General features: G+C 46.6%; 1 protein-coding gene across 4 annotated transcripts; it reads left to right on the forward strand.

The window, feature by feature from the left end:
* Positions 1 to 10,740: 10,740 nt before the first annotated feature.
* LOC111141769 (zinc finger AN1-type containing 2B) lies at positions 10,741 to 13,646 on the forward strand. Of its 4 annotated transcripts, none has more exons than XM_022494578.1 (9): positions 10,741 to 10,976; positions 11,253 to 11,347; positions 11,588 to 11,719; positions 11,851 to 12,002; positions 12,261 to 12,356; positions 12,415 to 12,496; positions 12,586 to 12,653; positions 12,976 to 13,048; positions 13,255 to 13,646. In XM_022494578.1, the coding sequence occupies exons 1-9, from the start codon at positions 10,922 to 10,924 to the stop codon at positions 13,297 to 13,299; spliced, it is 798 nt and encodes a 265-aa protein (XP_022350286.1). In that variant the 5' UTR covers positions 10,741 to 10,921; the 3' UTR covers positions 13,300 to 13,646. The 4 variants fall into 4 exon arrangements, with proteins under 4 accessions (XP_022350286.1, XP_022350294.1, XP_022350310.1 ...); XM_022494586.1 differs by having other exon boundaries at positions 12,436 to 12,496; XM_022494602.1 differs by lacking the exon at positions 11,588 to 11,719 and having other exon boundaries at positions 12,436 to 12,496.
* Positions 13,647 to 13,764: the final 118 nt, after the last annotated feature.

A 13,764-nucleotide genomic window follows, 5' to 3' on the forward strand; every position in this document is an offset into this window, starting at 1 on the left:
GACAATATTAAAATTAATATTGAGTCTCTGCCTCAGAATCTCATTCTGTATTCAATGAAATTAAAGAAGATGACTATAAATCAAAAACTTCGCTTTTGAAACAAAAACTAGAGCTTGCCAGAAATCAAAAGAAAAACATCACATCTATCTCAAGAAACAAAAATATTGGCTCAAAAATATCTCCTCCTTACAGTTGTGGTGAGCACAGTCAAATGTATACACTTGTGAAATCGCTACGTTGTACACCTGCAACTAATGTAACACTGTGTGTCAACTGTACTTTTAAAAAGTTATCAAACAAGAGATGAAATTATTTGAATAAGGAAGAGTCAGAGAACTGTATTTGAAGTTAGATTTATAACTTCATCTCCTCACATTCTCTTGAGTGGTGTCTTACCAGAAAGTGCTTTTTCAGCAGCTCCAAAAATTTGCACGCAAAATACACTTAAAATTTACCAGTGACACTTTGATATATTTTCTTTAAGGGATCACTATTTTTAAAAGGAGCAAATAATTTTATTACTACATTTCAATTTGGACTTCTGTTTAGTGTTTACTTTGAAATGTATTAATTTTATATTATAGTAAATTATATTAACATAATGTATATTTAATATCCATGCTTTTTAAACTTACTTTTTTACATTTAGTTATGTGTATATGTGTCTTTCTTTTTAAAAATTATTTATTTATTTATTTATTTAATTATTTGAGAGAGAGCACAAGTGGAGGGAGGAGAAGAACAGAGGGAGAAGCAGACTCCCCACTGAGCAGGGAGTCCAACATGGGGCCTGACATGGGCCTCAATCCCAGGACCATGGGATCAGGACTCAAGCCAAAGGCAGACGCTTAACCAACTGAGCCACCCAAGCATCCTGTGTGTATGTCTTTCAAAGGTGTTCAGAAACTACTTTTTAAAATGTTGAGCATTTTTCTGTAAAAATAAATGATTGTTTTATGTAAAATAAATACTGAAGGGGCTGGGATTTGAACTCACTCAGAATAGTTCCAATTTTACATTTCATCTAAATCAGGGTTTCTCAACTATTGACTGTACTATTGACCTTACCAGCCAGATAATTCTTGGTCAGTGGTGATAGGGACTGTCTTGTTTATCCAGAATTATTATTAAAAAAGCGTCCATAACCTCTCCTTTAAATGCCAGTAGTCCCCTCCCCCCATTCCCCTCCGCCCTCACAGATGGTCCCTGGTGGAAAAAATGCGCTCCGCCCCCCCCCCCGCCACGCCCACTTGAGAACTATTGGTCTAAATCATACTGCCCTTGGCTGTATGGAAAAAATACTAAGGTGTGAGTCTGAAGGCTACTTTTACCGAGGTCTATAAATGTTTATAAGCACACGTTTCAAAATAACACAAAAGCTACCCGGCTATTCAGCCTCATGTCTCCGCCCATTTCCCCCTCTAATTTGATATTTCAACCACAGCACAAGTATTTGTAACCCCTCATTCTCATTAGTCACTCCTTTGCATTTGTGTGTCTCAGTCAGGAATATGGTTCCCTACTTCCCCCCTGACCAACTCTGGCTCCTTCAAGACTGAGATTTTATCATCTTTCTTTCCTATTTGTCCATTTATTTTTCTTTTTTGTTCGACTTTCTAAAATGTCTTCTCAACTTTCCATTGCAACCATCCTCCTGAGTTTTTTATTCTGTGATTATATTTTTATTTTTCTTTTTTATTTACTTATGGGGTGGGGGAGAAGCAGACTCCCGGCAGACCGGTATCCCAGAGTCCCCCGGGTCTATTCTCAGGCGAATGTACCTCCTGCCTTCTGTTGGGATCAGAGCACTGATGATGCCTCTGCTCCGGTTGCCCAGGTCAGAGGAGGGGATCAGGAAATCCCACTGCTGCTTATGTAGCTCTTCAACTCCTCCTTCTGTTTTTAGCCCCAGCTTTCTATCCTCCCTTCAGAGTTACCTGGCACTTCCCATCCCAAGCCTTTCCAAGGCCCTGCAGCCCAAACTGGCTTGTTTCCCTGTCATCCCTCTTTTGTAACCTTTCCATTTTCCAAGATGTTTGCTTTTCCTTTTTTTTTTTTTTTAAAGTAGGCTCCGCTCCCAACATGTGGCTTGAATTCATCACCCTGAGAGCAAGAGTCGCTGACTGAGCCAGCCAGGAGCGCCCTCCCTGAGATTTTTTTCTTTTTAAAGATTTATCTGTTTATTTTTAGAGAGAGAAAGGTGTGGAGAGGAGCAGAAGGAGACAAAGGTCTTTTTTTTTTCTTTCTTTAACATGAAACAGTTTGGGGTGCCTGGGTGGCTCAATAGTTAGGCATCTGCCTTGGGCTAGGGTCATGGTCCTGGAGTTCTAGGATTGAGCCCCACATCATGCTCCCTGCTCAGCGGGGAGCCTGCTTCTTCCTCTCCCACTCCCTCTGCTTGTGTTCCTGCTCTCTCTCTCTCTCTCTCTCTCTCTGTCAAATAAATAAATAAAATATTTGAAAATAAATAAGTAAATATGAAATGCTTCACGAATTTCTGTGCCATCCTTGCTCAGGAGCCATGCTAATCTCTGTATCATTCCAATTTTAGTGTATGTGCTGCTAAAGGGAGCCTGGGGAAGGAGAGTCTTCAACAGACTCCGTGCTGAGCTCAGAGCCTGATGTGGGGCTCGATCTAACGACCCTGAGATCACAACCTGAGCCGAAACCAAGAGTTGGATGGTCAAGATGGTTTTTTAAAATCATATCTCCATGTATTCTTTCTTCTGCTCTCTTCACTCCTTTATTACTATTTTAGTGGAGTTTGAGAAGGGAACAAACATAAAACGTGTGTGTTCCATCTACTGCATTTAACAGAAAGTCTCTTTTCCACCTTCTTAGCCTCAGTCTTCTCCATGCCTTACTTGTGAGGGTAGTCTGTAACATTTGCGATGCCCTTCCTGTGACCTTCCTGTGGCTGGAACACCTTTAGATTCTTGTCCACCTGGAGAATTCTCACTGTCCCTCCCCGGCCCCGCTCCTGAGCGTTACTGGCTCCCTTCTCTGTGTTCTGTAGGCTCTGCACACCCATGAGAGTCTAGTTTTCAAACTTTCATGAATTAGTGGGTCATAAAATCAATTTAGGGAACCTTAAATAGCATTTATTTTATACTTTTGTATACTGGGATGAGGTGTAAAATATATTTCCTGGTGTGAGTTAAGACTGAATAAGTTTGAAATCCACTGTATTGGGGTACTTTTCCCTTTGAATTCGTTGTTTGTGTGTCTTTACTACTAGACATTGAACAGCTGGGGGTAGAGACCATGGGTTAGTTATTCACCTTCTGCTTACCCATGGCATTATTTAGTGGAGTGAACCAAATATATACGAGATCACTGTGCAACCCATAAAGTCCTATGATTTGAACTAGGAGTCTAATTAGCTCACAGGAGAGCTAGGGCACTTGAGGACATCAACTGACAGTACCGGAGACAGGGAGGCTGACCTCAGAAAAGGCAGAGCCGTCGGGATGCTCTACAGATCTCCTGGGATCTGAAGCCTGTTCCAAAGAACTCCCCATCCTGGTTCTCACTTAGATATTTAAATACCTTGCTATGACAGGGTGTTTGATTATTGATAACCCATGGAGAGATTTGGGATTTCCCACAAACACTCTGAGAAAACACCACTTAAGACTCCTCTTTTCAGTTGTTAAGAAGGCCACAAGAGCAGATTTCAGGGGGCAATGTTGTATCAGGAGATAACATGGGACTCAAGGCATCACAAAAATCTGGCTCCAGATCCCATTTCCGTAAGCAGCTAACTTCTCAAACTCAGTTGGCTTCTCTGCAAAATGGGAACACATTAAGCTCTCCTTCAAAAGGTTTTCATGCGGGATTAAAGAAACTAACAGGTGCGCAAGAGCAGGACAGGACAGGTAAGTTTTCCTTTCCCTTTCTTCATGCCCTCGTTCTCTGAGCGCTGATTGAGGAGGAGGAAGACCACAGAGCAGATACCATTAGCTAGTATTTGAGTTGAATTACGCTGGAGACATCCTCGCTTTAACCTTGTCTGCTTTAAACCTGCTGACCCTGAAACAAGAGGTGTTGTGTGTGGCCCCGCCCCCACCTGCTCAGTTACTGAGGAGCTGATTCCTGCTGTTCCAGGGAAGGGGCTCCTGCTCCGTTACTGGTTACTCCCGAAGTTGAAGCACAAAGCTGCTTATCGGGTCTGTGTAGGCTTTGTTGGGCTACAATGAAAGAGACTTACGTGGGGCTTGACTGTTAACTGATCCCTTCTGACACAGCTCCGTCAAGGTAGAAATGTTGTTGACTTTCTTCTTTATCCCTTTATTCAGGAAGCAAGGATCCTACATTCAAACTCCACGTTAGGGAGTGGTGATTTGGATCTGTTCGACACCCTCTGTAAGTCTTCCAAAGCTCCTCAGCTGCTGATCCACGCGGAAAGCTTAATCTAGACTGTAACCCATCAGTTAGGAGATGTCTTATCTGAGAAAAGCGAAGACCCAAAGCTTCCCTCCCTTTTGTGGTCTCTGTGGTGTCCTAAGTAAGTTTTGGGACGGTTAAAACATTTTGGCAAAGTCCCAAGAAAGAGCTCCAAAGATTTTATTTTTAGGGTTCTCTAAGCCTTTGGTTATCTGAGCATCCGTGGAGCGGGAGCGGGGAGAGAGACAGTGTTTATCTTTGTTTAGTCTGCTCCAGACAAGGTTCCAAAAACTGAAAGCCTACAATTCTAAAGCCACGGATGAATGTAGAGAGAAAAAAAAAAAATTCTTAAAACCAAGCGATTATAATTTAACATGAAGAGGACGATTTAAAATAGGATGATTGTATCTTAAAATAAAAGCACTTATAAAGCCCTAGAACTTATTTAAAATTAAAAACAAGTAAACAGACTATTCATGCACAGATTATAATGTCAGTATATCGAGTCCTGCCCGAGCTGTGAGTGGAGGGTCTATAAGGTTGGTTAGGGAGCTCAGAAATCCCTCTACTGCTACCACCACAGCCAACACCTTATGTAGACAATACACCAGCGGAAAGTTCCAAGTGAAGGAATCAAATGTTCATTTTTATTAATATGAACTTCCATAACAGGTACATCACAAAGGAAGCTTTGGGTTGTAGGAGTCGGAAGGCTTTGCTAACAAGGACACTTAATCTCCTATACCGAAAGGCCAGATGCGGTGCTCAGGGTAGTGAATTTATCAATGATCCTGGATCTTTTCCATCTCTCTTCTCTGCCGTCTTCAACATGTTGGCTTGTCCTCTCTGCTTGGCTCCACTCATGGTCAGAAAATGACTTCCTAAGTGCTGCATGTCACAGGTAATGCTTAGAGCAGAAATAAGTTCTCATCTGAATAGATAGGAAAGGGAGGCCTGGGTGGTTCAGTTGGTTAAGCGTCTGCCTTTGGCTCAGGTCACAATCCCACGGTCCTGGGATCAAGTCCTGCATCAGGCTCCTTGCTTAGCGGGGAGCCTGCTTCTCCCTCTGCCTGCTGCTCCCCCTGCTTGTGCTCTCTCTCTGACCAAAAAAAAAAAAAAAAGGATAGATAGTATGTGTGGGGTACTTGGGTAGTTCAGTCCGTTAAGCGTCTGGCTTTAGTTCAAGTCATGATTCTGGCTCATGAAATCAAGCCCAGTGTCTGACTCCCCCCTTCAGAAGTCTCCCTCTGCCGCTCCCCCTGCTTGTGTTCTCTCTCTCTGTGTCAAATAAATAAAATTAAAAAAAAAAGTATGTGCATATAAAGGTTTTATTTAAATCATGAATGAGGGGCCTGGTAAGGAATACAAAAAAGTTGGAGTTTTCAAGGAAGAAATGTGTATCAATAAATGAACAAAATTACTAGGTTGGTTACAAACTGATTAACATTCCACAAGGCAAAAAAAAAAAAATGCCTTTGGGGATATGTATGTTTCTTTGAAGTTATGTATGAACAACACCTTATCAATTTCCACAGCCCAATGCTATAAACTATAAAGTGTGCTTTTATCAGTAGTAGATTGTTAGCCAAATATAACAACAGTTATATTTCCAAGAGCACTAGATGAAGGTTAAGGAGGCTTATTAGAAAACCTCCAGCATTGTATTTTTAGCATTATATTTTTTAAAGAGAATGATCATCATTTTGGTTTTTTGAGATAAGGATAAATTTTTCTTTCAGATTACAAATTGTGTAATATGCTTTAACCAAGGGGAATGAAGGCAGCTTAATTGGCTTAGAGCAGCTTGGCTTCCCCCTCCCCCCAGAGCCAAAGATTACAAACGATTAATGGGGGGTGGGTGGGATGGAAATCAACATAGTGAATGGGCAACCAGATTTTTTTAAAAATGAAACAATAGAATATTGGAGTATATCAAACATTAATAAGGTCAAGTATTAGTTTTGGCCTCTGGGAGTGTGTTGGCTTATAAAATGTAGTTATAAAATGGGTATTCAATGTTGGTAGTGGTTAACAAGTTTGAGAAACACTGACTTAGAGCATTTAAGATTAGGGGCTGCAAAGGGATCCACGTAGAACACAAGGGTGATTAAAATCATGGTTTTGTCCTCAAGGAGGGAGCTGGGAAAGGCTGTTAGGTAGACAACCAGCAGAGAGCACTGCAACAGGGGACAGGCCAAGCAGAGCTCGTTCTCCTCAAACCACATGAGGGAAGAGGCCTACAATCTTGGCTGCTATGTGACGTTATGTGACCCACACCCTGCTTTAGTACTTCAAGCTCAAGATGGTCCACGTAACATAAAAATGTGTCCTTTATTTCCCCCTTGTGACACTAGTCTCCTCCCTAATATCTGTTTTCCTTCACTGACATAATAATTGAAATTTGATCTGGGCACATGACCATCCAGCTGAGGACTACATTTCCTAGCGAGGGAATGAGCACGATGGAGCTAGGTATGATCATTGTGACTAAGTGCTAGTCCATCCAAAGCACCCAGAAGTGATGTATGCAAATAAAATTAAATCACTGGCATGCCTTCCTTTTCCGCTCCTTCATTCTGCTGCCTGGAGCAAGGACTCTTTTGGGACCACATGGACAAAGGCAACAGGTTAGGATGAAGGGGGCACAAAACGGAGGTGTCCGGGCCTTTGAGAGGTGTTTTCATACTAGCCTTGGATTATTACACAAACAAGAAATTAAACTTCTTTCTTATTTATGCCACTGGTTTTGAGTCCCCGTTATGGCAGCGTAACTTATTTCCTATCTATATCCTCTTCTTATATATGATTAGTAGAAAATAAAAGTTTGAAGGGCAGAGGTACATAGACATTTGGCACCTCTGTTTTTAAGGTATGTGGACTTAGCCCATACTCTCAGACAGTAACTGTTTGCCTTCATGTCTTGGTGCAAAAACCCAGCAGGCTCACGATTAGATAGAAGGTCAGAGAAAAACAATTCTTGCCCATGATGTATGCTGCTTAGGTTAGAATAAATCATACAAAAATTTTTTTAAAGATTTTATTTTTTTAAGTAATCTCTATACCCAACATGGGGCTCAAACTCACAACCCCAAAATCAAGAGTTGCACACTCTACCAACTGAGCCAGCCAGGTGCCCCATATGAAAAATTTTTAAGTGTAAAAAAAGTAGTCAAATATTAGCTATTTCATAAGTTTAAATCTAACCGAACTGAGGCTGGATTTCACAGATACGGAGTTTTGGAATTCACAAATGGCAAGCTCTTCAACATGTTCTTCTACAGGGCCAGGGTCAAAAGCTAAACCCCATGGCAGAGGGCCTGATGTGTAGACCTGTCTCAGAAGCCTCCACAATGTCATCAGCCTGACTTCACATTGTGATCAGAGATTCTGACGAAGCCTTAAGAAGTACCCTGACTCTAACGGGATGACTTACAACTGTCTTAAAACAGACAAAGTGAAATGAGGGGTAATGGCAGTTAGCCACAGTTTTGTCGGAGTGTAGACTTTGGGAAGAGGCAAAAGAATCAGTGGTATGACTTAAGCCCATATAGGTGAGCTACAAGATCAACCTCTTTTTAGGAGGCTCACTGTGTCCCACTGTGAAAACAGAATATTGCAGATAACAATCTCTTTTCCTGTTACCCAGTCAGTATGACAGTATGGGAGTATGGCAGAGGGCCAAACTATAGGTTATGTTACAGGCCCCATGGTTTTCTGAACATTGATTCTCTTGACCTCAATTCCAAATTTTTGGGAAAGAAACCGATTAGCCAAATATTGCCAAATATAGCAGATGTTCCTAGTGCCCTGTGCCACATTTGCTCAGTCCATCTATGACTGCAGCTGTGCTGTTCATAGAAGCCCTAATGGCTTCCTACCTCAAAGCCCAGCCTTGCCATCTCTGCCTCAAGGTAAAGCCTCCATAGCTCAGCTTGCACACATGAGCACAGGCTCCGCAGAGTGGGCGTGGAGAGTTACCACCACTGGCAGCAACCCCCAGCTCATGGCAAACAGGAGTGCGCCCCACCGTCTGCCCTTTAGAAAGACAATTCTGAGGTGCAGTCTGCGTGGTTTCTCCTATGGTTGCCAGTGGAACTGAGCTCCTATTACCATGGTGGTAACCAGCTCAATAACATTCTTCATTGGTTTTCCTTCCTTCCTTGTCTCTTTCTCTTTTTGGCTACGATTACTCCCACGTGAACCACCTGCACCCAAATCCTTGTCTCAGGCTATGCTTTTAGGGGAACACAAACTTAGATACCCAGTACATGTCAGGTGATTGCTCCCAGACCAATCATCTTTGGGAAGGCAGAAACATGGCTGTCCTGAGCCACCCCAGGGTATGAGGGTGGGTTGAGGGAAGCAGCTGTCAGGATTTCCCTGAAAGAATGGCCAAAGGTGCTCCATACACTAAACTAATGTTTGGCTGAACTTTTGCATAGAGGTAAGTCAAAGTGTTTCCTGCAGATAAGGTTGGAATTTTTCTTTAAAAAATTTTTAAGTACTTTATAATTGCTCTGGGAATAGAATTCCCCCCACCCCCATTTTATCCCTTTAGTGATACACTGGAAAGTTACTTATTTTAAAATATCTATCTCATATCTAAACTCTCTACTGAGCTCTCATTAATTCTAAGCATTGCCCCTACTCAGATTCAGGCCATCATCATCTCTTGCCTGGATTACACCACCTCCCCCCATCTCCCTTTTTCCAATCTCATACTTCCCCTGATCTGTTCTCCACGCTGAAGCCAGAGTGATTTCCCCAAAATACAATCCTGATCATGTCACTTCCCTGCTTAAAGCTATCTCTAGTCTCTTGTCATATTTATGTTGAAATTCTCAATACTGCTGTGGCCTCCACTATCTGAGCTAATTTGTCTCCTGCTAGCTCGCCAGCTTCACCTCCTGCCAGACTGCTTTCTGTACCTAAGATCCAGATGTCCCAAGCTTTCTTTTTGTTTTTATTTAAATTAAATAAATTTGTTTCTACTTAAATTTTAAAATTTCAATTTTAGTTATATTAGCCAACATATAGGTACCTCACTAGTTTTAGATGTAGTGTTCAATAATTTATCAGTTGTGTATAGCCCCAAGCTTTCTTTTTTTTTTTTTTTAAGATTTTATTTATTTATTTGACAGAGAGAGATCACAAGTAGGCAGAGAGTCAGGCAGAGAGAGAGGGAAGCAGGCTCCCCGCTAAGCAGAGAGCCAGATGCGGGGCTCGATCCCAGGACCCCAAGATCATGACCAGAGCTGAAGGCAGCAGCTTAATCCACTGAGCCACCCAGGCGTCCCCTAGCCCCAAGCTTTCTTAAAGGTCATCTGAAGGACCTCATTCCCACTCTTATTTCGAGCTCTTTGTCCCTGCTGATTCCTCTGCCTGGAATACCATCTCCTTCCACTCTCTTCCTTTCTCCTTCAGCCTTCACCTAGCCAACCAACATCCACTCACCCTTCAGGTTTTGACTGAAAGAATACACGCCCACCCTGGACTGGGGTATCTGAAATGGATATATATTGCCCTGTGAGTCATGTCTTTGTATATATCATCCAGTTGTTTCTTCATATGTTTTTATTAATAAGCCCCCAGGGGCCCCTCAGCCGCTGAGCTACTGAGTCCTCACCTGTGAGAACAGGTGAGATGATGACATCCCGACCCAACTTACTTCATTCCCGTGTCAAAACAACTTTACTTCTAAAAACAACTTTCGAAATTGTATCAAACCCACCTAACAAAACCACAGAATCCTAGGCACTGCGCTGGGCGTCAGGGACCTAGAACAAGATAGAGGTGGTCCCTCACTGCCCCGTACATTCACGAGCGCGTGTGTGAACCGCTTATTACAAGGCGATAATGGGCGCTAGTACACCATCGGGAAGATGACACAGCAGGTGCTCCTAACTCAGACTGGGGAGGGTCAGCGAAGTCTTACAGAAGGGCATCAGAGGTAAAACCGGAGGAAGGATGCGCAGGTCTGGGGAGAAATCTCACTTCGAGGCAATATGGGAGTCGTCAGCTCGTGGGCAGTAAGAGCAGCCGTCGCAGTGGACGAAAGGGCGAGAGTGGTAGAGTGAGGAGCGGGCGCGGGACCCGATTGTGAAAAGCCCCCAGCCCTCCCTCCCCAAGATACTAACTACCCAAGCCCTCGCCGGCGCTTTCGCCCTTCCGGGAGCTTAGCCAGCGCCCGCCAGCGCCAGCCAGCCCCGAGCCGCGCGCGACCACAGCCTCGCCTCACCGGGCCGGGGAGGGCGGGACTCGGCTCTGCAGGGGCGGCTCCTCCCGCCACCCAGAGACTGCGCGGGACGTGCCGCCCTGCGCGATGACGTCAGCACGCCCGCGCGTGCCGGGGGAGGAGTGGGAGTCGCTGGCCGGGAAGGGCTGAGGCTCCGGTAACCCCGGCAGGGAGGGGGAGAGGGAGGGGCGGGGCAGGAGCCCCCTGGAGTGCGGGATCGTGGTCCGGACCCGGAGCGAGAGACCCCTCCACACGCTCAGCGCCGTTTCTTCAGCCAGCAGGCCCCGGCCGGGCCGGCGATGGAGTTTCCGGACCTCGGGGCTCACTGTTCCGAGCCGAGCTGTCAGCGCTTGGGTGAGGGGCGGAGCGCGCGAGGGGCGGGGCCGGGCCAAGAGGGGCTTGGAGTTGCAGGTGGAGCAAAGGGTGGGCTCCGGGGCTGGCAGTGCCGGAGGAGGGCGGGGACCGAAGTTGGGGGCGGTGGCCAGGGGGCGTGGCTTAGGAGAGAGTGGCCTAGGACCGGGTGCAGTTGGTTGCACGGGAGGCGTTTTTCTTTCCCCTGAGTGGAAGGCTGAGTGAGTGGGAACGACGTTGAGGTCCCGCTGGACCTGCAATCCGACCTGCTCCCTGCAGATTTTCTGCCGCTCAAGTGCGACGCCTGCTCCGGCATCTTCTGCGCAGACCATGTGGCCTACGCCCAGCATCACTGTGGATCTGCTTACCAAAAGGTGAGGGGGCGGTCGGAGGGTGGGAGGGGGCGGGTGGAGGATGCTTGCATTATCTCCGGAGTCCCTCTGTCTCCCATTTCCTCTCCTTTACTGTTTTTCTGAGGCTCAGTGCTGGAAACATTGTTTCCTTGCATGTTTATAGGGGGTATATTCAGGTTCTCTCGGGCAGGCTGTTTCAGGACCAGAGATTTGGTTTGACTGGGAGCGGGTCACAGACTGACCCCTGCTCCTTAACTCTAGGATATCCAGGTACCTGTATGCCCACTCTGTAATGTGCCTGTGCCTGTGGCCAGAGGGGAGCCCCCTGACCGCGCTGTGGGGGAGCACATCGACCGAGACTGTCGCTCAGATCCAGCACAGCAAAAACGTAAGGTAAGCGTTGGAGGGGTTAGCCATGACTCAGCTGGGACCATGGATGCTTGCAAACCGCAACAGCTCTTGCGATGGCATTGGAGAACGTGGTCAGAGTCTCCGCAGAGACAAACCTTCCCTCTCTGCCTCAGATCTTCACCAATAAGTGCGAACGCTCTGGCTGCCGGCAGCGAGAAATGATGAAACTGACCTGCGAGCGATGTGGCCGAAATTTCTGCATCAAGCACCGTCACCCACTGGACCATGATTGCTCCAGGGACAGTCACCCCACCAGCCGGGCAGGGTAATTGCAACCAGGTCCAGTACTTGCCTTTAGGAATCACCCCATCCTTTTGGAACTGACTCAGCCTCTACAGTTACAAGTTGGGGAGCTTCAAACCTGTTGCCTTTGGCTAGAGGAGTCTTTTAGCTTTCTATTCAAATGCGTATTTTTCCAGGCTGTTTGGGGGGAATTTCCCTCCTGACCTCCTGGGTAAGGCCTGGGAGGAGCATGCAAGCTGACTGTTCTTGGAGGCATACCAAGAGTGTCTCTTCCCTACAGACTTGCTGCCATCTCCAGAGCACAAGGTCTGGCTTCTTCTACAAGCAGCGTCCCCAGCCCAAGTCGGACATTGCCTTCATCTACCTCTCCCAGCAGGTAGGCATGCCTGCCTGGTTCTTCTCTCCCTTTTTTCCCTTCGCATCTCTGACCTGAGCCTCTTGAATGTCTGCCGTAGAGCGACAACCCAGTCTCCGTCCCAGACAGCCCCTCCAGTGATTGCCCTGCAGAATGGCTTGGTGAGTTGGGCGGAGCTTGAGCGACCAAAGCAACCCCCCCACAGAGAATAAAGTCCAGGGCAACTGGTCGTCTTTCTCCTTTTTTGCAGAGTGAGGATGAGGCTCTGCAAAGAGCTCTGGAATTGTCCTTGGCAGAGACCAAACCCCAGGCCCCAAGGTGCCTCCTCTGGTGAAAGAGGGTGGGATGTGGGCAAAGGCTGTTTGGAGGGACGGTGGTGGGACTACTCCAACCCCACATAGAGTAATAATTAAGAAGTTGGGCTCAAAATTCTGCTTTTTAACTCTACAACCTTTGACAAGTTCTTGAACCCATAAAGGTTCTTGATTTTCTCTAAAATGGGCCAGAACTGCTACCTACCTTGTAGGGTCACGTGAAGACTGAGAATACTCGGAAGCGCTCAGCACAGGGACGCTAGCAGATCAGATGCTCGCGTTTTAGATATTACTGTCATCCAACTTGCGCTGTTGCTCCCTCCCAGTTCTCAGGAGGAAGAAGACTTAGCTTTAGCACAGGCCCTGTCGGCCAGTGAGGCAGAATACCGACGGCAGCAGGTATGAGGACTGGGGAGAGCTCAGGGCCTGGCCGGGAGGGGAGTGGCGGGGGGGGTGCTTTCTTCAAGTGGTAGAGTTTGGGAATGGTGGTTATCCTTTCGTTTTTGGTGTGACTCCAGCCCACACTAGGCTCTGAAGTGAGGACCAGCCCTCCTTTCCCTGACACCATGCCCTTTCTTCCCTTCCTTCCCCTTTCCTTGCTCCAGGCCCAGAGCCGCAGCTTGAAGCCGTCCAACTGCAGCCTGTGCTAGGGCCCTGGGCTTGGGGAGGGAGGCTCAGCTGAGGAGGACTCTGGCCCCCACACCTCTAGGGTACACAGGGAGAGGAGGCTGGGAGCAGCCAGGAGTGAAGATGAGGAGGCCACCTCCGGGGAGCATCCGGAGGAGCAGCGTGTGGAGCCGAGCCTGCAGAAGGCCCCGCTGGCCTCTCCAGCTGCCCAGGAGAGAGCAGCTAGAAGTGTCCGGTGGGTGGGCCCTTGGCGAATGCTGGCCAGGCCCCATATAGCCCCCTGCATTTTGTCATCCCCTTTACACTGAGGCTGCCCTCATGTGTAGGGGGCAAGGAGGGGCCTGGAAGGAATAAAGGATCTTGGCAGTCACTAAGACCTCCAGGTGGCGTGTTTCTTTCTCTTGTCCAACCGAAACCAGAGGAGTCCCATTAAGAATGCACCCCTGACTTAAGGGTAGAGGCTCCCCAGAGTACCCCACACCAGAGTC

Source organism: Enhydra lutris, unplaced genomic scaffold (genome assembly GCF_002288905.1).
Source record: "Enhydra lutris kenyoni isolate GAN:26980312 unplaced genomic scaffold, ASM228890v2 scaffoldscaffold1, whole genome shotgun sequence".
Classification (NCBI taxonomy): Eukaryota; Metazoa; Chordata; class Mammalia; order Carnivora; family Mustelidae; genus Enhydra; species Enhydra lutris.

Excerpts from the sequence above, each read along its gene's own strand:
- LOC111141769 (XM_022494578.1), top strand. The coding sequence starts at position 10,922 with ATGGAGTTTCCGGACCTCGGGGCTCACTGTTCCGAGCCGAGCTGTCAG. Across the intron at positions 11,348-11,587 it reads GTGGATCTGCTTACCAAAAG|GATATCCAGGTACCTGTATG; the intron begins GTGAGGGGGCGG and ends CCTTAACTCTAG. Across the intron at positions 12,357-12,414 it reads TCATCTACCTCTCCCAGCAG|CCTCTTGAATGTCTGCCGTA; the intron begins GTAGGCATGCCT and ends CTCTGACCTGAG.